Here is a 26160-nt window from a genome sequence, read left to right as displayed (position 1 = left end):
TTGTTTTTGGTTTAGGTATAAAGGTGGCTTTTAATTGGACCACCACACGGTGAAAATTGCGTCTCAATATGGACTAAAATGATGATTTTGCGAAATATGTAATTGTGCCTCGTGAAGTTTGTAACTTGAATGATCGAAAATTATTTTTTCTCAAAATATACCTTCTGTGCTGTAAGCATTTACTACTCAGATATTGATTCAAAGTGCAGTATTGCGACAGAAAAAATGCAAACATAACACATTTTGGCTGTATTCTTGGAGGCGTATATGCCAAAAAATTTGCACTAATATTACTGAGCTTCGAACACCTTACACAAGAACATTTACTTAACTTGTAGACCAAATTTGGCGTATAGAGAAAGAGTGGTACTTTCAAAATAATTATTTCTGGAAGCAACACTTGAACGACATTCCAGGAAGTTCAGAAGGCTGCCACGTGACCAAATTTTTTTTCTCTCCGAAATATTATAGCAGTTCACTGTTTTCAATGCAGTTAATGAGCACAATGTTTTTATAATATGTTTGAGAAGGTCGCCGAAATGACTGGGACGTGTGGCGTGGAAATATCCGTGTCGGTTTCGCTTGCGGTGGCTTTTAATTTGTTCTTCTTCGCGAAAAAATATTGCAAAGTGTGTTCGCTGAATCGCCTCTTCGACGAAATTGTTCGACTTAAGAAAATTCCGATGACCTGTTCCTTGCGTCAGCATTACCACTTTTGAATTTTTAAAAAAGTCCCCCAAAAATGTTTTATGCGGAAGTGACTCCCTTACAAAAATTCTAATTGAAAAACAAAGAGAAGTTATTGAGCAACTACAACAGATGGCATCGAAAATACGTGATGTTTCAATAAAGTACTGTTGAGGAAATGGTTGACCAGGATTGAAAATTCGCCCACGACTTTAAAGTTGAAATCCATCAATGCGGGAAAAGTCATTGTTTTATGCACATGAGAGCGGTTTTTCGCCGATAAGGCGGTAAATATTATGGCTATAGGTAATTAGAAAACAACAAGTATTGGGGACTACAACTTACACGAACTTGCAAAAACTGTACCTGATGCAAATAAAGTATATTAGAATCTATTGATTGATATGTGGGGTTTAACGTCCCAAAACCACCATATGATTATGAAAAACGCCGTAGTGGAGGGCTCCGGAAATTTCAACCACTTGGGGTTCTTTAAGGTGCACCAAAATCTTAGCACATGGGCCTACAACATTTCCGCCTCCATCGGAAATGCAGCCGCCGCAGCCGGGATTTGATGCCGCGACCTGCGTGTCAGCAGCCGAGTACCTTAGCCACCAGACCACCAGGGCGGGGAAGTATATTAGAATCATTTTTAACTTGCCGTATGATGCTCACACAAGCAAATTGTTTCAACAGGCTGGAATAGTACCCGTACATGGTCTCTACAATTTTAAGTTAGCATTGGCAATCAGGCGTGAATTGAAAGTCGACATTTTTTTACGACCTCTCAGAACTGCAGCCAAATATTACATTGTTTGAAACACTAAATAAAGAAACATGGAAAATAAAAACTTCGAGAACAAACTACTCCACAGATAAGTTATCCTACTTTGTTCCTACGTTACTTAATAAATATGTGAAAGCTGGCATAGATTTTTCACACTGTACACAGATTTAATTGCGCGATATACACATGTTTAGTTTTTAAGATTTCTTTGTAGTTGCTGTGTTACTATGGTTGCTGTTTTTAGAATTTTGACTTGATTTTTATATCTTCATTTATTTTTTATTCATTTGGTGTTATAGTTGTTGACTTCACATTGCTGATTGTTTGCCCCTGCTGTCGTGCTAAAAGGTGGCTCTGGGCCTTCGTCAAGCTGCCTCTTTCGGAGAGCAGCTCTTTTACCTGCAGCTGTCCTTCATCAAACTATCGATGAAAAATAAACAATACTGATATTAAGAATATTACAATTATCTACACCTGCAAACCACACTGGAATCGAACTCGGGACCTTATGCACGTGAAGCAGATGTCTTGCCCATTGCACCACAATAGCACCGCGTGAAGGCGAGTCTTTTTGATGGGTATATATCTACCAAGTGGATTTTTGAGAACGCCAGCAGAGTTTTGAACTTCTGAACTTTCTTTGTGCCATATGCATTTATTTGCGCATGCATTTGATCAGCGAATAGTTTGTTGCGCTTCATGAACGCGAGACAACCACGGTGAGCGCTTTGGGCCCCGACTTCGGTTCGTGGTTCTGCAAGTACGATTAACGTGTGTTCGTGCGTAATTTTAACATTGGTTTTAGTGCCTCCCCGTGAACCGCGGGTGTTTCGCTCACCCGCGGTTCACGGACACCACGGTTCATTCATGGACACCAGCGCGACGAGGCTGTGTTCGGCTGTCGAAACCTGCGTATGTTTCTCGCACGTGCGTGTGCTGTGAGAAATTTGGCTGATTTGTGTCGGGAGGTACACGCGTGACAGTGGCAGCAGCCTATTCTCGGCTGTTTGCAGGCAATACGTTTTCGCACCTAAATGCTGCATGGATATTTTAGCGTGCCTACTCTATCTGATATTTGCATTTCGTACGAGCAAACTGCCACAAGCTGCACGCCAGGTGCAGCAGCGCCTTTTTGGCATTTAGACGAATACTTTACTTATTAGATACTGTCAACCCCGTGCTTGGGGTCATTTACTTGCGCGATTAGATTCTAGATTTTATGCGCATTATTTCGCGATATTGTTTATTAGATCTCGTTATTATTGTATATATATATATATATATATATATATATATATATATATATATATATATATATATATATATATATATATATATATATATATATATATATATATATATATATATATATATATATGTGTGTGTGTGTGTGTGTGTGTGTGTGTGTGTGTGTGTGTGTGTGTGTGTATGTGTGTGTGTGTGTGTGTGTGTGTGTGTGTGTGTGTGTGTGTGTGCGCAAAATAAACGTAGGAAATGTCGTTATGCCAAACATTCTTCGATTACAGCAGACATGCTGACGCATTCGATTCCCTCCATAGCTGTCTCCAACGCCTCAACAATCTCTCTAGTCTTGTCACAACGGTGATGCAAAACTACGCACTTATCAAAAAGAGGAAGACACCATGGCTTCGCGTAATATTTCTTACGATGGGCAGAAAGCTGTTCATTTATGTACAACTCGTTAATTAACCACGCTGTTCGTCGGAGCCATGTAGTCAGAAAAATCACCGTGGATGGGGCTTTTCTTGACGGTGTCCATCGTCCAGTGTTATGAGCAGCCCGGGAATGCATCATGGCGGACGCATATCTGGGAACGTTCCTGTCAGCCAAAATTTTTTATCCAGGTGATTGCTCTTTGGGGGCGCAAGGCTTCCCATTTGTCTTGTAGGTACTACGGCACCGGTGCCCGCATGCGCTGTATTCAGGTTTCCAGAAATCCAGTGGGAATCGCCGTGAACATCATTTTTATACACGATGTTTTTGGCATGAAATATAGCCGCTGGACAAGTTGCAATAGAGGTGTGGCATGTCTCTGCTTCTGGGCGGAGCCAACATATATCGGATACGCGTGTTTATGACAGAAGCTGCAGATAAATGTTTCGGGGTCATCGACCTTTCGCCATATTGCAGAAGAGCACCAGGTTGTGCTAGTTGGTTAAATGTTCATTATTGAAATGTTTAACTGCGCTAATACGAACAAGGACACAGTAAAGGAGATGTGCTGTACTTTACTTTCTCTGTGTCCCTGTTTGTATTAGCGCCGTTCATCTTTTTAAGAATGGCCTTTAACCAGCTCGGCACTTCTTTGGACTCAATTCCTCCTCGCTCACATTCTAGTATACTTTAGTCGTCGGGACGTGGTGAACATCATTGTGTGATGCACTGACGTTCCTTCTCGTCCTTGATCTTTTTCGACAAATATACTGTGTGACCCATCACTTCCGTTGGGCAGGGCGTTGTGGTGGTTAGACACCGTTATACAGTTGAATTGGTGCGAGCTGCTGATGCTGGTTTCAGTGCCTCAGTGTAGGAAAACTCGGGGCAATACTTTTTGTACATATTTCTCTCCGTCACTCACTCTATCTTTTCCATTTTTATCATCTTGCACAAACGCCTTTCCTCTCTGCAAAGTTGGACGATGGGTTCGACGACGGGGGTAGTCTATAGTGAACTAGAATATGATCTAGTAGCGCGACCGGCAGGCAGCGGCTGCTGTTTCGGCGCTCCAAAACGACATGGACAGCAGCTAGGACTTCTCGTGGTGCCACTGCGCCTTTTCATGTCATGCGCATGAGGTGAGCGCATGCATGCCGGCCACGTCTTCTCTGGATAGCGCGGGAGTCAATCAGTGAATGTGCGTGAGTATGTGTGTGAGTTTGGTGCGTTGAGGCACCGCTACCTTCAAGACTCAAGAGTTGGTGGTGGGATAGACAACTTGTCCCTTGAATTTTGAAAAAAAGTTAAAAAAATTCTGCTTCCCCGATAAAGAGAAGCAGTTAATGTGGTAGCAGCATGTCTTCATCTTATTTATTTACAAATAGTGCTGTCTCAGTTTCGAAGACATAGCATATCATGCACATACAAAGTTTACCACCTCGAAAAAATACAATTTAACAAAATACATGTTGACGCAATTCTTATTTCAAATTGCTGAGCACCGAGTCCACGCAAATACCCATTGAGCTCATTCCACCCTCCTTTCTACTCATAGCCACAGTGCTCGAATTTTGATGGATGCTAAACGGTGTATGCACATCAAAGAATCCCGGGTGGCCGAACCTTTCGGAGCAGTACACTGTGGCGGGGCACATGTTCACATTGTGGTCACAGTATACGTGTAACTCCAGAAATGTATTAATACACTGTACATGAATTGAAAAAATTGGGGGAACCTTAAGCTTTGCCTTTAAGAGTTGAACGCGACAGCAAAATACGGCCCCTAGTGCACCCTTCAGCTACTAAGTGCATACTTATTCTTATGTTTTGTTACATACACACGCACGCACACAAACACGCACACAGTAGATTGAACCAGCACGCGCTAATATCGGCGAATGGGCTCGTTTTCGTCGTGACAACTGTCGAACAAAATGCGTTAAAGGGGCCCTGGAACACTTTTTCAAGTAACCATGGAATGAATTCACTAGAAGAGCTTATTGCCTCATGAATTCAACGCCGCAAAAATTTTAAGAATTCATACAGTGCGAGTGGAGTTACAAAGGTTTGTCGCATGCTGCAATTGCATAATCTCTTTTCTCGTCCCGACGAAAACGCTGGAAGCTAAGCAGGGAGGAGTGGCAGGGCAAGAAACTACCACCCCTCGTGACCTTGAGCACTTTTTTTTTTTCTTCGAATGCGCGTTTTTTTTTTTTTTTTTCGGTGTGATCGCACGCGCACGCATGGGCAAGTAGCGGTCTCCCGCGGCTATCTCGATTACTTGATATTTTGGTCACAGACGCACAGATGATTTTTCGCTCACAACCAACGCGGCCGACACCGGCGGCGGGTTTTCTGCGACACGAGCCCTTTAACGCTATCGCGTTAATAATTGCCCCCCCCCCTTTGGCCACCGACCTCACTAGCTCATATTGTGCCGCTCTAACCGACAAGGCCACAACCACCAATTGGTTTACAGCGATTAACAAGTCTATTTTGTATTGTTGTCACGCTGGACCTAACATATTTTTTTTAATTTTTTTACTTTCAGGTTTGAAAGTTACTTGTATTGCTTTTATCGTTACGTCTAGACGCACCGCTAGACACTCCGACTATTCAAGCAAAGCGCCTAACCAGAAAATTGCCTGATGTCACTTCTGTGCGGCGCAGCAGTCGTTTCTGGGGGAGGGGGGGGGGAGTGGCTTGTGCGCCGGGCGGCGCAGCAGTCTCCGCCTTAAAAATTTCAGTATCTGGTGCTGAAAAAAGAACATTTACAAAACTTTTGCCAGTTATCTGACTTCTGTTTATGTAGTTCTCTCAGCCTTTAGAAAACGACGCAGAATAGCTTTTCAAGTTTGCAGTTTCGGTCCACTGGCGCCGCCACCCGCCACCAACTCGGAACGACTGCCACGCCACCGCCGGTCAAAACCGCCACGGCGCACACGGCCCATCCAGTCCCATCGTCACAGCCATCAAACCATCAACAGGAACGAGCTTGCTGAGGTATTCTAGCTGTTCGCGAACTTTCGGTTCGCAGTTTTGCTCTGCGTTCTGTTTTTTCCCAAGCTCTTGCTCGATTCTCAACGCTTTAAGATCGACTATAGCAGTGTAAGGAAATGTTTTTATGGTTACTTTGCTGTTTCCATCCCTGCTGCATGATTGCTTGGCCTCTCCCTAGCCACCACGCTTTCGACTTATTCCCGACCTATTATTAGTTTTAGACGCTTTCGCTACGTCTATTTGTGTGTACCGATAAATATACCATATCCCTGTGTGATTTGCTGCATTGCTTTGCTTTGGTAGCAAAAATGGCGCATGTTAGCCCTTAATGCGTCTTTGATTCGCATTTGTATTCGTGTCGACACTTGCATCATCTCGCATGATTTTCAATTTATCTTGGCTTTTTAGTGCTGCTTTTCTCGGTATAGTTGATATGTGTGTATTTAGAATTCATTGTACGTGTGAAACTGACATTTTGTCCGTTAGTTGACCTTTATTTCGGTCCTCCGATTAGCCCTGGGAATGCAATAGATGATTTCCTGTCTTCAGCGAGCGTTGACTATTTGCCTTGTTGGTGCGTTATGTTTGCGATTTGATGCATAATTGCGGTGTAAAAATAATCGAGCGCAGTCAAGACAGCAATGTGCGTCTGATTACGTGTGGGTGTAAGTCAGGTCTTTCTCAGACGCACATTCTTGGCAGAAGCACAAGAAAGAGAGCACGTGAGGTATTAGATACCTTTTTCTCAGAAAAGAATGGACACCGCTGCTTAAGTGCCCCATTTTTGTCACTCTTTACCAGCCAAATGCGGTTGATTAATTCTGGCCTGTGACAAGTATATAAAATGCGAATAATTCATAGCATACTGCAAGCACTTTGGCATCTATCTATCTAGCTGCTTACGTCTGGGTGCTCTCGTGATCACCCCCTTAACATTGGTTCAAAATTAGAATGGGAGGGTAAGACGGTTTGGCCAATGTGACACGCAAGTCAAGACATGAGTAATTTCACAATCCCGTCACGTATGTCGTCACTTAGACAGTATACCATCGGGCGGGTATGTGCCACAGATGATTGACATTTAGTATTTACCCAGGAATGGCAAGAACAGACATGGGTAATTTTGATGCTTAAGCTATAAGAAAAAGCTGACATCGGCAGCATTGACCTGATGAATGCAAAGAATAAAAGTCAGGGTCTCAGCAGAATTCAAACCCCAGCATTCTGCGCGACAATCAAGTATTCTATTACAGAGCGAGGCCAAGCCTCGGACCTGGTTTTCAAGTAGACCGTAATGTTTGTGAAACGTCAACTGCAGTTCTGACTATCCAATCTTATAAGCTGTACATACGTACTCCTATCATAGAGCTGTCATGTCGGCTTAACGTCTTTTGGGGTTAGGTGGCATCAGCTGAAGTCGGTATATGTAGCAGTGTCCTGGCCAATCATCTTAGTGAGCACCCGCACTTCATATCAGTTATGGCTTCTGGTGTTGCTAATGCTCGTGTTCCTGTTGTCATCCTTGTGCAAGTGCAAACAACTGGTTACAAGAACATCTGCGACGGTTAAGCATATTTATTTATTTATTTTCCAAATACTGTTAGCCTTTCGGCTGTTACAGGGGTGGGACATACTAAGAATAACAAACATCAATACATTCAAATCATACAGCAATTTAAACAGCAACACTTGAACTTGGAAATGTTACATGACATACATTGGAAACACCGGCATTGAGGCTGAAGGAAAAACAGTGCAGTCGTATTAAGCATACAAATGAATTGCAACAAATTAACATAGTAGACCATGCTTACAGAAAAATATCTTTGAGCCCTTTCTCAAATTTTTCCAGTGAATCACAATGAACCAGTGGTAATGGCAAAGCATTCCACTGACGAATTGTTTTTGGAAAAAATGAATTCGCATAAACATTGACACACTGTTGTGGCACTTCGTATGTGTAATCGTTTACACTTCTTAGGTTTTTTTCTGCGGCGTGGCGTTAAGTATTTTGTTGTGTTTATGTTTAATTTATTTTTTTACAATAAACACAAGAACTTCATCCTTGCCAATTGCCGTCGTTCAGCTAAAGTGGGCAGTTGAAGAGCGCGAAGCATTTCTGTTACTGACTCAGTCGAGGAGTACTTTGAAAGAATAAACCTGGCAGCTCGCCTTTGTACTCTTTCTAGCATATTAATGAGGCCGATTTCCGAGGGATCCCACACAATGCTGGCATATTCCAATGTTGGCCGAATATACGTAAGATATGCTGCTAGCTTAACGAGAGTCGTAGCAAGTCTTAATTTTCTTCGCAAGTTCCATAGTTTTCTCTCCGCCACCGCACAAATGTTTTTCAAATGGTTCCTCTGATTTAGATTACTGGATATCGTTACACCTAAATATTTTATTTCATTGACGGTAGACAGGCAGGTAGAACATAGAGTGTAATTGGAATAGAAGACACGCTTACTTTTGTTTGTGACGCGCAAAGCAACTGTTTTTGTTTGATTTATTTCCATTTTAGATTCAGTGCACCATTTACTGACAGCATCAAGAATATCATTAAACGTTTTTTGGTTAGCTTCACTGTGTATTTCTTTATAAATTAGGCAGTCGTCTGCAAAAAGTCGCACTGTACTACTTCTATCTATGCCGCATGAAATGTAATTTATGTAAGTTAAGAATAATATCAGTCCTAAAACTGAACCTTGCGGTACCCCTGAGGTAACGCCTAATAACTCAGATTTGAAGCCGTTTATTTCTACATATTGTGTTCTGCCTGTCAGGTACGCACTTATCCACTGTATTATGTTATAATTTATGCCTAGGTATGCTAACTTATTAACTCCCTGTGGGGAACCTTGTCAAAGGCTTTTGAGAAGTCGAGACATATTGCGTCAATCTGAACACTATTATTTAAGGCACGCGTGAAGTCATCGACTGTTTCTATTAATTGGGTTACAGTGGATAAATTATGCTGAAAACCATGCTGATTAGGAAAAAATGTTTTTGTGCCCTCAAGATACGTATACATAGCTTTGGATATAATATGCTCTAAAAGCTTGCAGCATACACAGGTGAGGGAAATTGGACAGTAATTTTCCACCTTTTGTTGGTCTCCACCTTTATGCGTTGGCACGACCTTTGCCATAAGCCAGTCGTTTGGGACACGCTTTTTCTCTATTGAGGCATTATATATTATGTATAAATAGTGCGCAACCCATTCCGCATACCTTCGCAGTAAATCATTTGGTATGCCATCTGGTCTGATCGACTTTTTCACGTTCATGTTCAGTAATAATGATACAATGCCTTCATAAGTGATCTGAACGTCAGGCATAACTGACAACGGAGAAGGAAGTGGCGTGGATGCATCACCATTATCAGGACAAGCAGTAAACGCTGACTGGAAAAATCTGTTGTGTAGGTAAGCGATTGAAGAGCAGTCTGTCACCAGTTCATCATTGACAACAAGAGAATGCACGTGTCTTGAGTGGTCTTCCTTCTGAGATAAGTGACGCCAAAACGATGGGGGAAAGATTTTATAAATGTCGGCAATATTTCTTCGTAATACTTTGTTTTTGATTCTTTCAGTTCAGCACGCAGAAGTCTTGATAACTTGCGTTTCTTGGATTGATCTTTGTTTACTTTTTGCCCTCTGGCGGGTAATGGCACGCTTCAAATGTATTATCTTCCTATTCATCCAAAGATTCTGTTTATTTTGTTTCTTTTTTTGCGAGAGCACAAATTTGTTGATACATAGCGTGACAACTTCTTTATACCTTATTCACATTTTATTGATGTCACTTTTCTCACTAAACGCATCCAAAGAAAACGACAAGTAATCAATTATGCTTGTATCATCGGCCTTGTTGAAGTTGCGCACATGCCTGAAGCTTTCTTTTTTGCATCAGAGAACAAACAGTACACTTGGGCATGGCAGCACAACAACAAATCTGTTGTCAGTTTTGTAACAGTATTCTGAGTAAAAACTGACCTGTTCGAGCAACAGAAGCGGCATATTAGGCGACATTGCTTTCGCAATGCTGCCATGCCCACTGAAAGCTGCTGGCAGGGGGTCCAACTTTATAGGTCCCGCGAAGAACCGCTCTATGCGCGTTCCAGGGTGCCTGCGCTCGAGGGTAGCGTCGACGATGTGTCTGTGGTCGATAACAGCGGTGTCAGCAGCTGGTCCTTCTACGCATGCGCTGTATGCCCCAGCTTGTAGTGATCCGCAGACGAAGAAAGCCTGTTCGAGCTACAGAAGCGGCATATTAGGCGGCATTGCTTTCGCAGTGCTGCCGTGCCCACTCATATGTCTGTGTGTGCAACGTTTGTACATATATTTAGTGTCATTTTATAATGTGTCACTCGGTAAAATAATTGCAACACGAACACCTTCCCTCCACATGCTTCTCATTACGTAGATTCCCAGGGTACGTAGAATCTGCCGAATTTTATAAATATGATGTGTGGATGGTTTTGATGGTGGTAATGCGCATATGCGACACATAGAGTATAAGAATTTCAGTATTCATACGATGAGTAAGCAGTTTTAAGTGAGTGCCGTACGTGTTTTGAGTTTCCAGTGTGTGTGTGCCGTATTTACACTAGATTATTTTTATGCTAAAAATGCACTCCCAACTAGCCTAACGAAAAGTTCTTCTGAATGTATCTTGTCTTTTACATGTCTGCGTCCCGGTGCTTTTTGTGAAACACGCACTGAGGTCTGCATCAAAACTAGCTCTGCAGGAAAGGCATCATATAGGCTGAAATACGCTCACGATGCCATGCGTGGGTTTCAGTGATTCTTTATTTCACTGTTTCGATTATGCTTTGTGCTGCCAACATGACCAAACCTCTACATTCGTTCTTGCTCATCTGTGACTAATTGTCTAAGGTTGTGTTTATAGATAACCTTGAAGCATGGAAGATGCAACTGCAAACTATATGACTGGGTACATGCAACTATGTAGCTAATAGCCTGAAACCCTGCTTTAACAGATACTTTGATGGCGATGTCAAAGATAAGGTGGAAAGGGTGAGGCTTTTTCACGAATAGCTGTCACTCCGAACACATCTGCTTTTTGCGATGTGCTAAATATATCACGCAAATATTGGCTTGATATTGCAGCACTCAAATGCAGATAAAAGCAGTACCATTTTTTAAAATCGTGTTTTACAGAATCTTGATTTTATGTTGTACAAGCACACACACAAGTGAACAGAAAAGCAGTATTTTGTGCAAACTGGTTACACTCTGCTTAGAATACACGACCTATACTCACGTGTGACCCCTGTTGTGCACTCAGCGGCAGTTTTATTTCGGCAATAGTGAGGTGGGCATGCAGACTTAGGAGGATCGTGGCGCCCTTTCTGCTTTGTTTCAGACGGTGGTTGCCACAAATCATGCTGTGTTGGTTTTGAGGCTTTTGCCATGCACAAATGTGTTCCTTGTCATAGTGCTCATAACAGTACATTGGAAGTAATTAAATTTGATGCTAGATTTTTTTGTTCAAAAACAGACGGCTCCGCTTACTATCTCAATCAATATTTAGGATGAAGCAGCAATAGGAGCCCAATCTTAGGCCCTTGCCACTTTGGTCACTCACTTATTTGCCACAATACCTTTTAACATATCTGTGCAGTAAAAATAAATAACTTTATGCTTCTATTTCTAGTAATAGGCAGCATGAGCTGTATATGTAATAAGAGGAGTATGCACGCATATGTACAGTGGCATAGCATTATCAGTAAATAAATGTTCTCATTTATCAATTAATGTGTGGTTACATGCCAAGTTGAAAAGACTTTCTTGTCCTATGTAAGTTCTTAATTTATGGAAAGCTAGGTTAGTTTACCAGCTGTATTTTTGTCACCTATAAAAAGCTAAAGGCTTAGAGTGTAAAAGTGAATCAGGATGGGAGGATGGCATAATTTTTTTGCTTTCTTTTGAATTTAGAAACACTATAGCAGGAATATAACTTGCAATACATAAAGCTATTCTAAAGTAAAAATGGCACTTGGAAAAGACTGTACTGAAAAATATATTGGTTTGAAAGATATTTTGCAATTTCTATTTTTGACTATCCTGCTGTGTTGTGGGAACGGAACAGACTATCTTGGAGGCTTGAAGTGGTTAAAAGTTGTTAAACGAGGTATGTTGCAGAGCCAACCTTCTGATGTGCACTAGTTTTATCATGATAGCGGCCCTGATTTAGACAAGCTTTTTGTTGTGAAGTTTGTTCTAACGACATTCTTTGTTTGACTTTTTGTCATTTCGTGTGCTGTAGTTTTTGTTTTTTTTTACTGCATGCAGTAGTACATTTGCTTTCGATTTCAATGCAGAGAGGGCATTTGTTAAGAGCAGTAGCAACTTCATAAGGCCAGCATGCTGGTGGTGTGGAAGTGCTGCCTTTTGCCCGCTGCTGCCAGGGCATCTGCCAAGGCTTTTGCACCTGGACCAGCACCATTGCGATGGCTTACGATGACCCAGAAGACTATGAATATGTCAACACGAACACGGTCGGCCCGCTTTCAGGCCGCTACCCCCAAGCGCCGTACCCTTCGCGAGATAGTCATGGCCCCCGCTGGTGATTCAGGTGAGCCATTTCATTAAGCTGGCCATCTGTAAATTACAAAATGTACCCCCATATGTCATCCCCATGGAGAATAATGCCTCTTTGCTGGATAATAAAATGCAAGGAGGGAGACTGAGTGTCCTAAAACTGGAAAAGAAAGCAAACTAATCATGTAATCTTTTATTGTGATGGAAAGTAAACAGTGGGCATCTAGCCACCCTGTTGTTTGCATCTATTTTCAAGCGATTGTAGCGTGGTTGGTAAGAAAAAAAGACACCAGAGTCAAGCATGATACACGTTCAAGGACGACTACATATTTTTGAGATTGCTAAGAGCACAATGAAAAGAAAATGCAAACAGGGGAGCATTAGTGCACCATACTGTGGGCACTTTTTTCTGTCACCCCTGTACACAGTAGTCCACTGCAGGGGTGTAACAGCTGCGGCAATTTGATGGAATTCCCAATTTTTGCACCGAGCTGCGCCAAAATGTTCGACCAGCCTCAAAGCTTTCTCAGTTGTGCTTATTTCAGTGAGAAACTGTGGCCACGTTGGCTATCTACAGTTTCCGTAATTAATCAAAGCACGCAGACCCTAAACCACGGTGTAAGATATATTCTTGTTAGGTCAGGCCGCTCGCCACATGCGATCGACCAGATAAAGTAACAAAGCCGCGCGCCGCCAGTCCGCTGACTGCTGCAGATACATGTCGGCGGGACAATGCACTTTGAAGACAAAAAAAGCGTCGCCGTCGTCACCAACACTTCACGGGAAATATGAGCTTCTTGGTCTTGGGGTGAACGTGGCTATGGCGTGTTAGCAACTAAAAGCTGGAAGCGTATGCCGCGTTTCCCACGCACATACAGATGTGACGTGCTGCGAAAATTGGTATTGCCGGCGACCACGTTGTTTGCCATAGGGACGGCGCATGAAACATTTTTGTCTTGAAGTTGCGTCGTCCCGGCGACAGATATTTAGTGCCGTCGCCAGGCCGACAAGCGCACAATGTTGTTACTTTTTCTGGTCGAACGTGTGTCGCAATTGAACCAAGAGGTTGTGCTCTAAACCTAATCCGTCGCGAAAAACGAAAAAAAAAAGGGGGGGAGGGGTGTACTTGTGCACAACACTGCTTAATGCACCTTTGCCGCAGTACATCGGTGCCCTGCGGAAAGCGCATTTCAAATTTGAAAATTTGAAGGGGCTGTTAGCATTAATCATGGGACACAGCAAATTTCGTTCAATTACTCATGTGTATACGACGCATTTCTGAGTACTAGTGGAATCGATGACGTCTGAAAAAGTCACTGGCAATCATTTGGAGTAGTGTGTGACATTTCTGGTGCCTTAAAAAAACTGTGCCAGATTTTTTTTTCCGCCACCCCCATGAGTCCTATGAATTTCGAAATCGCCGGCTTGGCAGATGCACATTCGAATTTGCAGAGTGAAACACGGCAATTTTCTAATGTGGACGTTATCATTATTTGCTCAGTGGGGTGATTCAAAATACTATTTATTTAAATGGCAGGGCTCTTACTCACACTACAAAAATTAGGGGATGTTGAATGGCTTGTACATATTCTTTTCTAAATGTACGGCTTCTTTTTCATACTTCTGCAAATTTGGTATTTAAGGATAAAATAATGAATTCGGGGGGGGGGGGGGGGGGTTATTTCTCATAACCTGCTCCGAATTTGGATTTTGGTGCTCCAAAAATAGCAATTTGTTGCTTCGAAAAATTGCTCCAAATTGTATTTTGGCTGTTGTACCCCTACCACTTCTGAAAAGGCCCTGTCTCCAAATTTTATCTGCCGAATTCAGCATTGCAAAGAGTTTTTTTGTATCGTCCTATAACTAATGCAACAAGGGTTTTGGAATTAGACACATCAAAACAAAATATATTGAACTTGTACATTCAAAATAGCAGCAGACAACAGAAATCACCTTACTTTTTCGTATTCACTCACCGAGGGATGTGTCAGGCTTGATTGTCTGGTTACAATCAAAACAGAGCTTACATTTAGCCATACGAGAATCCTGTAGCACAACGTGGCCTTCCTGCTACAATTGGTTGCCACATTCTTCGGAGGCTTTTGTGCCGCACAAGTCAGCCAATGATTCTACACTGTCATGTGAGAGCTAGAGCAAGCCCAGAAACAATGAGTATCAGCAGGAAATTGTGTGTTTTGCCATACAGCAATGAATATTTTTGCACTGATGCAAAAGTGCCAAGTATGGTGCGTTAATGAAGGCTGCACTTCGCTTATGTCGTTCATTAGAGCTGCCTGTCACTTGCACAGAAATTGAAATAGACCCTTTTTGTAAAAGGGCATGCGCCCCAAGTGCTTTTCACAGGCACTGCTTCAAGCCACCATGTTTAGGGAGCCAGAGCAGACGACGTTGTCTGCGACTAAAGTTGGGGACGCTACCTACTGCGACTACCGGTATGCGATGTTCTGCCAACGGGACAGCCACCTCGCGTGTTGTGAATTGTGTCATAAATGTGTTGCTGAAGTTGAAAGGTCCGGCGTTTCATTGTGTGGCCAACAGGGGGATCACGACAATAGCAGAAAGGTTTGTGTGACAGACCGATGCAACAATCACGCATGTTTCCTATCTGCACATGTGTCGATGTCATTATTGTTGTAGAAACACTAGGCTGTGTAGGTATGCTGTGTATTTGTATGTAAAATGGATGGCCCGGTATGGATCATCATAAGCATGTTGCAGTGGCTTCTGTACTCGCCACTGGTAATGTGGAGTTCCGCCAGCTTTGCGGGACAATGGGAAGTACGGTGCTGGCATAGCAGTTCAGTGTCATGAAGCGTGCAGAATGAAACTGGTGGTCTGTTGATATTGCCGGTAGAGTCGGGACACGGTAGCGAGGGCAGCAATCACGTTAAGCCACCATAGCATGTACAGTACTGTCCACTGTTAGGGAGAGTGCGCGACCAACATAGCACGGCGCTAGCGCCGTGCTATGTTTTAGGGGTTGGAAGAAGCCGGCTGTGCTCAATGAATGAAGCACTAGTTTTTTTGTCTGTTATCAAAGGCAGCCGGCTGGTACGAGAGTTCTGCAAATTTAAGCTTACGACTAACATTTCTGTGAGCATTGACACTATAGGTTATGCAAGTGATGGGCTTTGTTATCGCTTTTACAGAATTCCACAGCTGCGGGCGTAATTCTTCGTTGAATGAATTTTTCGTGGTGCCAGCTTTTATATGTGGCACGGCCAGGGCACCTGAGGGTGAAAAGCTTCTCATAGTCGAGCTCTACACTTAAAAATACAGTGAGCGTGCAGTCGCTGCCGTGGTTAACAGGCCACTGAAGACCGTGACGGTGCTGATGTGCCCCTTCTCCCCAAGTCACCTGACTTGAACTTAATTAAAATTGTGTGAGACAGAATGAAATCTTCTCTTTCTCTCGCCAAACTTTCTGCGTCAAATATATGAATGACCTCTAGGCTTCCATAAACGAAGAGTGGGAATGGCTTAATTAAGGGGAGATGTGGGTCGAAAAACGCGAGTTTTTTTCAAAATTATCAATTTTTAATTTTGGCCTGTTTTGATAATATTAGTACCTCTACTGTTATGAAAAAAAAAAAGTACAGGTCGAGACTTAACTGGAAATGCTTTAAAATTGCATCTAAAGAGCACAAGGTGCCTGTTAAAAGGTCCAAAGTGTGCAGTCTTCGAGCACCTTGCCGCCGATAATGCGCCGCCGCTCGCCTTTGTTGATCGCATTAATCGAAGAGTCGAGCCTCACTCTTCAAGCAACAACAGTTTCCCTCGCTGATGTGGCGCAAGAAATAATTAAAAGAAGCACGCTTTTGCGCGTTTTTCGAGCGCCGCGACTGGCTTATCACGTGGTACGGATCGGGGACTGCCATTGGCCACTGTGCACCTGTACGTGCTGTGAAGCCTATTTGCGGGGTCCATGTCTTGTCGAGCAGCTCAGCTGAACAATGCTTTTCTCGTGTAATTATCTCTGCTATGAAGCAAAAAAGCATTGCTCGCAAGTGAAAGCCCTTGTGTGGCTTTCACTTGCGACCAATGCATCAAAATCAAACCATCTTGCGATCAATGCCAAACTTGCGGCCGATGCATCAAAATCAAAACCAATGCATCAAAAGTCATTCACACCCGTCAGCCGGAAAGTTCGTGATGCGGCAATGGATGACGTCAGCGCCTATCTTGCGAGGTCGAAAGAGCTCTCAGTGAGACAACTTAGCAAGGATGACATTGGCATTATGTACGACAGTATGTGGCACAAACATGGCTGCAAAATGGCATGACACTGGACTTAGTTTGGATTTCACAGTCCTGTCGAACTTCTTCCTAGCTTGCAGTTGCCACAAGGCTCTGCCAGATGGAGCGGGAGTTTGGCAAGCGTTTCATGGCCCTGTCTGTGAGGGAAATGTGTGTGAAGAGTCGGCTGGAAAAAGCTGAGAGAGACTAAGTATTGGTGCTGGTGTATTTTAGTCGCAGTGGCCACTACAAGGATTGTTCTTTTTGGTGTGCAAATTTCATCAGATTTAATATTATCTTTCATAAATAAAAACTCAATTTTATCTTTAAAACTCTTTTTTCTCAAAACACAAACTTTGCCATTTTTTCCAATGTGCCCCTCCTTTTTCGGGCCCTTTTAGTGCTAAGATCTGCATGAAATTTCGCCCAAATTTTTTCCAAAGTATGCCACATGCAGTTATTAAGTTTAAATTTCAATATTTTCTTGTATAATAAAAAAATTCTATGTAAACATTTACTAGGGTAGGTGAAATATGGACTTCTTACATTTCTTATTTTTCACACCTATTACATATTTTGTATGTGCTTCCTGATTAGTTATTTGCATTCTTCACTTTATTTGAAACATTATGAACTATGTATGGTAAAAAATTACAGAAGTTTAGGGATGGGAAGAGGGGAGGGCAAAAGGGTTAAAGTTTTCACTTTGTCATGTTGCAGAGGTAAAAGTAAACAACCTGCAAGAAAACTAGTTATATATTTGAAATCAGCATAAAAAGTTCCATAAGCAACTCAAGTTTTATTGCTCTACGGTGAATATTAAAAAATAAAGTGTCTTCGAGTAGCATCTCCCCTTACGTGCGATTCATCCTTCACGGTAGCTCTCGACATATCTCCACCTGAAAGGATGAACGCTGTACTCGACGCTGGAGGTGACATCACCCGATACTAAATGAAGCTTTTCATTCTTCTAACGTTGAGAGGCTGTATATCTGGCCTGCTCCATCTTTTGTCACAAAAATATGACGAATAATTTTTATCTTTCGTGTTTTACGTATTTAATTTCTCATGCGCACAGATATTGAAGCGCCATACTTTTCATAAAGGTGCATGTTATCGCAATTCAAAATATGGAACTTCTTCAGATGTTGCTTCTTTAATCAAAAACTCGTGCAATTTGGAACGTTAGCACTAATATTTGCATGGATGCAGCAAGCCAGAACATAGGGATCTCGCTGTATTGGTCCTGCAAGAGATTTCATCCTCAAGTGTTTTCTTAACTCGCCACAATGGTATAGGGTTTACGGTACTTGACAGCTGGCCTGATGTCATGGGATCAAATCCCGACTGCGGCAGCTGCATTATTGATGAAGGCGGAAATATTCGAGGCCCGTGTACTTTGACTGCAACCCCAGATAGTTAAAATTTCTGGAGCCTTCCACTCCGTCGCTCCAAATCTACGATGTTAAATTCCAACATTTATTATTATTAAGCATTTATCACCATGCTTCTAGATATAATTGCATGGCTTTTCATTGTATATCACCTTTAATTAAAATTTCACCGCTGTGGTTATTAATTGCATCGTTTCAAAAGTGTCAAGATATCACACAAGAAGTAAGTTGGACCTTCTATGTGCCTGCCGACTATCTGACGGGGCGCCGGCAGATCAGCGGCAGCATGAATCGCTCTGCAGAAAAACGAAAGCGCTCTGCAAGCGCAGGAGCGGAAAGTAGCAGACGAAATACGACAAGCGCCGCCTTCACGCTTTTATATGCGTGCGCCACGTTTACAAATCTCGCCACCAGTTCACGCCACGCGGGCCACACGTTCGCGTGTTCCCCTTAACGGTGGACCGTACTGTACATAGTGTGTACTTTGACTAGCAGAAGGCCGTTACTGGTAACGAAGTTGTCTTGATGCCTCAACGGACCTGACCGTACACTCACTTTCACACATCAAGTGCACTGCTGTTGAAGCTATGCAAAATGTTTGGTAAAAAAAAAATGTATGAATCCGGGTGTATGTTTTGTTCAGTTTTGACAGTTGTGAATGCTCGTGTGAGCCATGCACGAACCTGCGCATATCCCGTCATGACCAGTTACAAATGAAATATCAAAACAACCAAAATGTCAGGTGATGTGAAACAGCACATTGAAAGCCACATAACAGAGTTTGCTCCTCTCTTATTAAGGCACACATCATCTTCATGTATTACCCAGCCTCATCGGTGATGCTGCAACAGTTATGAGAACGTAACTTCTCATCAGCAGATTTTAGCTCTGGTAAAAGATATTCCACGTTACTGGCTATTGAAGTCCGAGCTGGATGGGATATAGCGTCTACCTCGGTGCGGCAGCCGCGTTGATGATTCGTCCACCCGGCTGATTGGTTCGCTGTCAGTTGCAGTACTTTTGCAAAGCAAGGCACGAGCGCTTTCATTTGCAGTGGTTTTGGAGATGGTGAGATGCAGGCGGCTTGCAGCACTCAGACACACTACACGGGCACTCGTACAGAGTCACGCTCCTTTGCCCTAAGCATGGCAAATTCTATTCCGGAACTTTGAAAAATCAAAACTGACGAAAAGCCCACTATCAGGTGGTGTATTCATGCAAAGGGTCTATTGTGGCGCTTAAATTGGTGTCTTTATCGCAGCTTTGCCAAGCATTAAACACACTACAATGATAAATTCCTCAGGCTGAGTACATCATAATTGGGCATAATATATATTTTTCATTCCCAATCATTCAAGATTCCCTGCATATACGAGGGGGGAGGGAAGCTGTCATAAGTTTGCAGGCCACTATCTCATGTATTTGTATGGAAGCAGGGCTTGTGAACTTGTAACCAGCCCTGTACCTCACTTCCAGCAGCAGAACATGTTGATGTACGACATAGTCGGCTCAGAAATCTACTTTGTAAGCAAATTTAAATATCAAACATTGCTCTCACCACTTTCGCCAGTGCCATAGCAGTCATCAAGGTACATGGCAAACGGCCAATAAAAACAATATGCATAGTTTGGGCTGCAGTGCCCCTTTGAGGCTTGTTCGAAGCTATGCACCAGTTGTGTTACCACAGTCTCAAATGGTCGTAAATGACCAGTTTGGTCGCAAAGCGACTACTTTTGCTCAGTCGCTCGCTGCTCGATTTTTCAGTTATGCAACTAAATTTGCAACCTCTGAACCAATCAGATTGCAAGGTCAGAATGTCAGCTTATTTTACAGAGCACGACAATTTGTGCAATGCGAGCAGGTGTGAATTTAGTGTAGCAACGAGTATAGGTCGTGTGCAGGTGTGAACAATGGTAACTTTTGAATCGCTTTTAGTCACCAGTTGTGACTGGTCGTGTGATGGGCTGGTGGCAAATGTGAATGAGCCTTAAAGGGAATGCCAGATTGCTTGGTGCAGCCAGTGGTGGCAGCTTCAGTGAGGGTATTGTTATGAACACCATGTGGGCAGTACAGCTATCACCCGCTGTCAAAAAGCAAGTGCTTGCATAATACTGCAGTAGGCTAGCAACAGCTTCACCAGTCACGTAGTCTGAAGTCGTGGCTCTGAAAAATAACAACCCTACATGGTAGATAGCATTGATACATGGTAGATGACATGACAAGTTGCCCCAAAGTGTTCATTACATCATGTTAACATTTTTATGCGTGTAGAAAACCATGCATTTTATTTTTTATTATCAGAGGTGGTTTGAAGGGTTAACCAATAATGCTGCATACCTGGCTAAACTGGGTTCATAACCTGTAATGTTAACCAAAATTGAGTGATGGACCAATTAGTACATAATCAAAACAGAAGAATTGCAAAACACTACATAAACTAGCAAAAAGACAGCAAGTCAAGGCTGGAGCTTTGGCATCTATAGAAGCCTATCCCGTTGTCTTTAGGTATGCGTGTGTGCCATTTTCCACTGTTGTCCATCTCCGTTAAATTCAGCAGTACAGTAAAACCTCATTAATTCGAAGTCACTGGGACAGCGAGAACTTTTTGATTAAGCGGGTTTTCAAATTAACAGAACATACAAAAAGTGAAATACAAGGAACTTAAAATTACTCAATTTAATCAGGGCTGGTCGTTTGCTGTGTCGGCTAGTTTGTGGTTCCAAGGGCTATGTTTTCCAGCAATACATGGTCACTGTTTTGCCGAAAACAAAGGCCTGACTGCTGTCACTGCAAAAAAAAAAAAAAAAAGAACGTGATCAACTAAAGCGCGCACTTGCAAAAAAGTAAGTATTTTTACTGCAACACATTAGTGACACGCGGGCAGCATGTCGCCTGCTCCTCACTGCATCAGCAGGTCATGATGCAATCATTTGCCCATTCTTTCTCATAAAATAAAGAATTTAGCGATGGTACAGTGCGACAAAATTCGTTATGTGTTTTGGCTGGAAAACATAACCATTGAAGCTTTCGACGAGAGTTTTCGATGTGGGCATTGCAGGCAAGAACTCTGCTAGCTGTGCAAGTGCGCAAATTGATGGAGCAACCGGCACTCGAAGTTTCGCATGCATCGCGGATTTCTCCAGACTGTCCTTTATTAATTTCTTTAAATTCACAGAAAGAATGGATAAATCGTGTCGCACTGACGTTGCAAGAAGCATGCGACACGCTGCCCGCTGCTGTATTGCAGTGAAGCATTTCATGCTTTCCACAGGCGCATATTTCAACAGATTACGAGACAGTTTTTTATGTATATAATTTTATTTTTAATGCTGGAAGTAGCGAGGCAGAGGTTCTTCGGCTACCACTCATTAGCATCACTAAAGAACATCGTCTAGTGCCTTTTAAGGGCCGTCGTTTTCCCAGATTTGTGGCGAAATTGGGATCGGGAATCGGCACACTGCACCCAAAGTTTGCGGATTAACCGGACTTGTGCTGGCCGCCGTTTCAAATTATCTGCTCAAACTTGCATTGTAAAATACGGGACAGCTAAAATACTTGGAATTGAGCGGTGTTTCTAAATAACAGTTTGCATTAACGAGGTTTTACTGTACTTGGGCATGATTTTTATTAAGTGTGAGACGTTTTGAATTGGAATATGTTGGCACTTTTGAAAAGTTTATTTGATTTTGGATAATACTACTTGGTTGCAGCCACTATGCAGGTAACATTGCCCGACATATGCCCTGCCGCAGTGGTCTAGTGGCAAAGGTACTCGGCTGCTGACCCGCAGGTCGCGCGATCGAATCCCGGCTGCGGCGGCTGCATTTCCGATGGAGGCGGAAATGTTGTAGGCCCGTGTGCTCAGATTTGGGTGCACGTTAAAGAACCCCAGGTGGTCAAAATTTTTGGAGCCCTCCACTACGGCATCTCTCAGTCATATCGTGGTTTTGGGACGTTAAACCCCACATATCAATCAACATTTCCCGACATAGAAAGGACATCAGATGTATCTTACAACCATGCTTCTGTCTGGCTCCAATAAATGCACTGCACACTACAACACTCTTCCTAAAGAAATTCACCGCAATTTTCTTGCAGCATTCACTGTGGGGAAAGGTGTTCTGGCAGGAGCATCGGCCTTTGGGCTGGGAGCACTGTGCTACTATGGACTGGGCATGTCGAGTGAAGCTGGAGCCTTTGAGAAATCCATGTGAGTATTATTCAAGTGGAACTCCTGGCTGAGCTGCGCCTGTACATAGTTGGTGTATGGCACCTTGCCTGCATACCATTCAAGAACCAGTAAACAACCCTGAGGTCCAGAAGTTGTTACGAAGAGAAATAGCCTGTTTATTTGAATATAGGTCGGCCTTTTTTTTGACGAAAATGTTGTTTATAACCAGCTATTGACCTATATTCATGACCGAAGAATCTTGTCCTGTATTCACTATAAAACCAGCAAATAGCGCCGAGCTTATGGCGGTCAACTGCTGTGCCCGCTGTTCTTCAAGCAGCTTCTGCTGCATACGCATGTTATATGCCATAAAATCCTGAAAATACCTAAGTAATTGAGAAAAAAGTTATTTATGCAATAGCCACATACCGCCCCGCGAAATGCAGTCGCTCCGCGGTGTTAGCAGTGAAACCCACGATATCCTTAGGTATTGGCCGTGAAGTCCTTAGCCCGCTAGCAATGCTTCCGGTACTGCCTTCTGGCATGCAGTCGCACTGGCACTGGTCTGCGGCCTCGCCGTCACTGCCTTGCACTTTGTTCATTGTATGATCGGCGTGGCGGTTCGCATTTGCTTTAGGCCCTATGCAGTGCTCCTTACCGGGCCGCAGAAATTAAGCGCCTTCTTTTTCTTCTAACCACCACAACCATTTGGTCGCGCGCAGTTGCGACGATGTCACATTGGCAGAGCTACAGAGGTGTCTTCTAGTGCCAAGTGATACTTTTTACCAAGGACTCTGTAATTGTGCCGTGCAGTGTGAGTTCTGTGTAAATGAGACATTGATTAGGGGTTGGCAAAAGCTGCGGGACCGTCTGTTTGCATGCAAATGTTGGCGTTGTGCCTTTTGCCGCCCAGCAATCGGCAGTGGTGGCAGCAAGGACGACTTGATTTGGGAAGCCGCAGATGCTTGCGAAGAATCTGATGATATCATCTTGCACATCTGACAAGATGACGGCCCCGGCAGCGATTAGGGCGCCAAGTTATGCAAATGAAAGTGTGCTACATTTCAATTTCTCTGTTTTTAAACTAAAAAAAAAAAACATTGGTCGACCTGTATTCGAATATCCTTTTTTTTTTCTTTCTCGTGGAACACTATACATAGGGGTCGACCTATATTCGTGCCCGACCTATTTTCAAGTAAATACGGTATGCGCACATTTTTTTTAAATTTTATTTTGGGCACCCACAACTACATAGTTTTCCCGCAAGGTAAGGCAAAAGGAGGACTTAAACCTCTTGACAAGCCCTCACCACACTGGGGCCGCAGAAGCAACAGATATGAACATGCTGCCACTAGAATTTTGCGAATGCGTGCTATAATAAGGAAGTTACAGGGGCTAAAACATCCGTTTCAGCTGGTTTAAAATTTTTACCCGGCCTCGCCACCCTTTTTCGTCATAGGAAGAGGGAAGGCGTAGCCAGTCATTGTGACTCTGCCCACGTCGGCAAGGTGACACAACGTCGGCAAAAGTCATTGGCATGCAGCCAACAACCGAGCAAGACATCACTGACATGAGCACGCATGATAGGGGCGCGGGGAGGAAGCACAGTACGAGGAGCACCCTTATCCTTGCATTAAAGTATCAAGACGTCTCCTTATATTGGAGATTTTTATTGTGGCAATATTGCTTCTCCTGCTGATCTCAGGCTCTACGAAACGGCAGAGGGCAGCACACCGAAATGAAAATGTACACTGCGCCACCCAGATTGCATCGCCGCAGAAGCAAGACACCGTTTTGTAGGGCAGAGGCCCAATAAAGGAGCTCGGTGGTACGTCAAATTGCTCATGGCCAAGCTTGCGTCACTGCGCATATGAGGGGGATGGGTCAGAAGGAAAAAGGCATGTGAATTTAATCTCATATCGTGTATAATGTCACATTAAGAAAAGTGGCTTCGCTATGTGCCGCTGGGTCAAAAGCCATCGCATGTAACTGTACAGGTGTCTTCGAAATTGATAAGGTACGGCACATTAAAATTTGCATAATTTCAGTCAATTTACCATTTTGTGTATATTCATTGTTTAGGTTACACGTTATATATATATATATATATATATTACTCACTGACAAGTGCAGTAGCTTGAGCCTCCCCTCTCACGACATTTGAATAATGCGTCCAACTACCATAACGGCTATCTCCCCGTCCACTTTATGGGGTATATATATGCATTTAAACGTGAGAGTGCCGAGCAGCGCCGCCTGTTGCCATTGCGGTCAGTGTGGGACACTCATTTTTTGCCGCTTGGAGATGCTCCTCCTTTCTCGTCACATGCTGGCCATGCTGCGGCTGCATAACGGAGAGGCTCTGCTGTGCAGTCGTTGTTGTCGTCGTCTTTAGGAAGTGTCGGCGCTGGAAATTTCCGCGCGCAACTTCTCTTGCCAGGAGAATGCTGAAGCCGAAATAGAAATGCTTTGCAAGCTGCGTGCGAAATTGATTGACTCTCTGCAAGGCAAACAGGTGCAGATGCAAATCATCGATTACTTCAATTAATAACGAATGCCCTGTGATTTGTGAATAAATTAAGTCTTCTGAAACTTCTCCCTTGTGTGTTAGCTCAATGCACATGCGCCACTGCATGGAGAGTCCTTCGTTTATTTAGCTTTCATCAATTCGAACTTTTAATCCGAACAAATTTTCGGGCCCCTTCGAGTTCGAATTATTGAGATTCGACTGTATTATATTTTGCACTTTTGCACATAGTTTACGTAAGTTAGTCTGAAAGGCCATAGCTGCAGTTTATTCGAAGTTCTAATATCAAACATTGATTCTCTTCAAGGTATGATTACCATTTTACGAACGACTGTTGTGTAATTGAGATCACTCAGTAGTTACACAATATGCGAGGAGCGAGAATTTTCCAATTGATACAAAAATAGGGACAGCATGCGAATCGCACTTAGCTAACAATTCAAAAGTATATGCTCAATAGTGGTTAGCTGAAACAAAAGTTCAAAAAGTAAAAAGGAGATGGGATGCAGATGACGGGGTAATGTTTTTGTGTCCTGAAAGCCCAGAAGTTGAGCAATCCCGCAGAGTGCTGGAAAGTCTCCTTACATGGGGTGGGATCATGGTGCCTTTCTGTCTGGGGAATCTAGTTTTTAAGGCCACTTTCAAACAGCTTAAGTAACTTAAGATTCACCATAGACTTCAGCAGCCACACCGCACTTGCTTGAAAGATAAAATGATTGCAGTATCTAGCTACTGCAGTGTTTAACAATATCGACTCTACAACATATAATTCCTAGTTTGCTCATGAACAATTCTTGCTCCATCACGATCACACTGGTAAGGCTGGTACCGTGGCACCCTTTAATCAGGGTAATGGCAGGTCGGGAAAATGGCAATGACACCATGTTTACATCCCTTTTCGACCCCGAAACTCATGTTCTGGACATAAGAAAAATGTGCCACAAAAGCAAGCAAAGCTGGGCTGCAATCGTGGAACGATTCTATTCCTTTTTTTTTTCTTGCTTTTCGCTGCCATTAGCCGTCTGGGATTGGTCGAAGCGCACTTCGTATACACTTCGACCAATCGCACATGGCTAATGGCATAGCCGGGTG

The 26160-nt window shown here is 43.1% G+C and overlaps 1 protein-coding gene across 2 annotated transcripts in view; it reads left to right on the top strand.

Moving 5' to 3' along the window:
- Positions 1-6017: 6017 nt before the first annotated feature.
- The window catches only part of LOC119161140 (growth hormone-inducible transmembrane protein), a 49862-nt gene continuing 29719 nt past the window's right edge, over positions 6018-26160 (top strand). Inside the window, exons 1-3 of one of the 2 annotated variants that reach the window (XM_037413490.2) lie at positions 6018-6154; positions 12500-12753; positions 22469-22580. In XM_037413490.2, the coding sequence (XP_037269387.1) occupies positions 12543-12753; positions 22469-22580 (323 nt within the window). In that variant the 5' untranslated portion in view covers positions 6018-6154; positions 12500-12542. Of the gene's footprint in view, positions 6260-12499; positions 12754-22468; positions 22581-26160 lie in introns of both variants that reach the window. The other variant, XM_037413489.2, reaches the window with a different exon arrangement.

Source organism: Rhipicephalus microplus, chromosome X, assembly GCF_043290135.1.
Source record: "Rhipicephalus microplus isolate Deutch F79 chromosome X, USDA_Rmic, whole genome shotgun sequence".
In the NCBI taxonomy this organism is placed as follows: domain Eukaryota; kingdom Metazoa; phylum Arthropoda; class Arachnida; order Ixodida; family Ixodidae; genus Rhipicephalus; species Rhipicephalus microplus.
The sequence above is the reverse complement of the archived record's forward strand: the minus strand, read 5'-3'. Positions and strand labels throughout refer to the sequence as shown.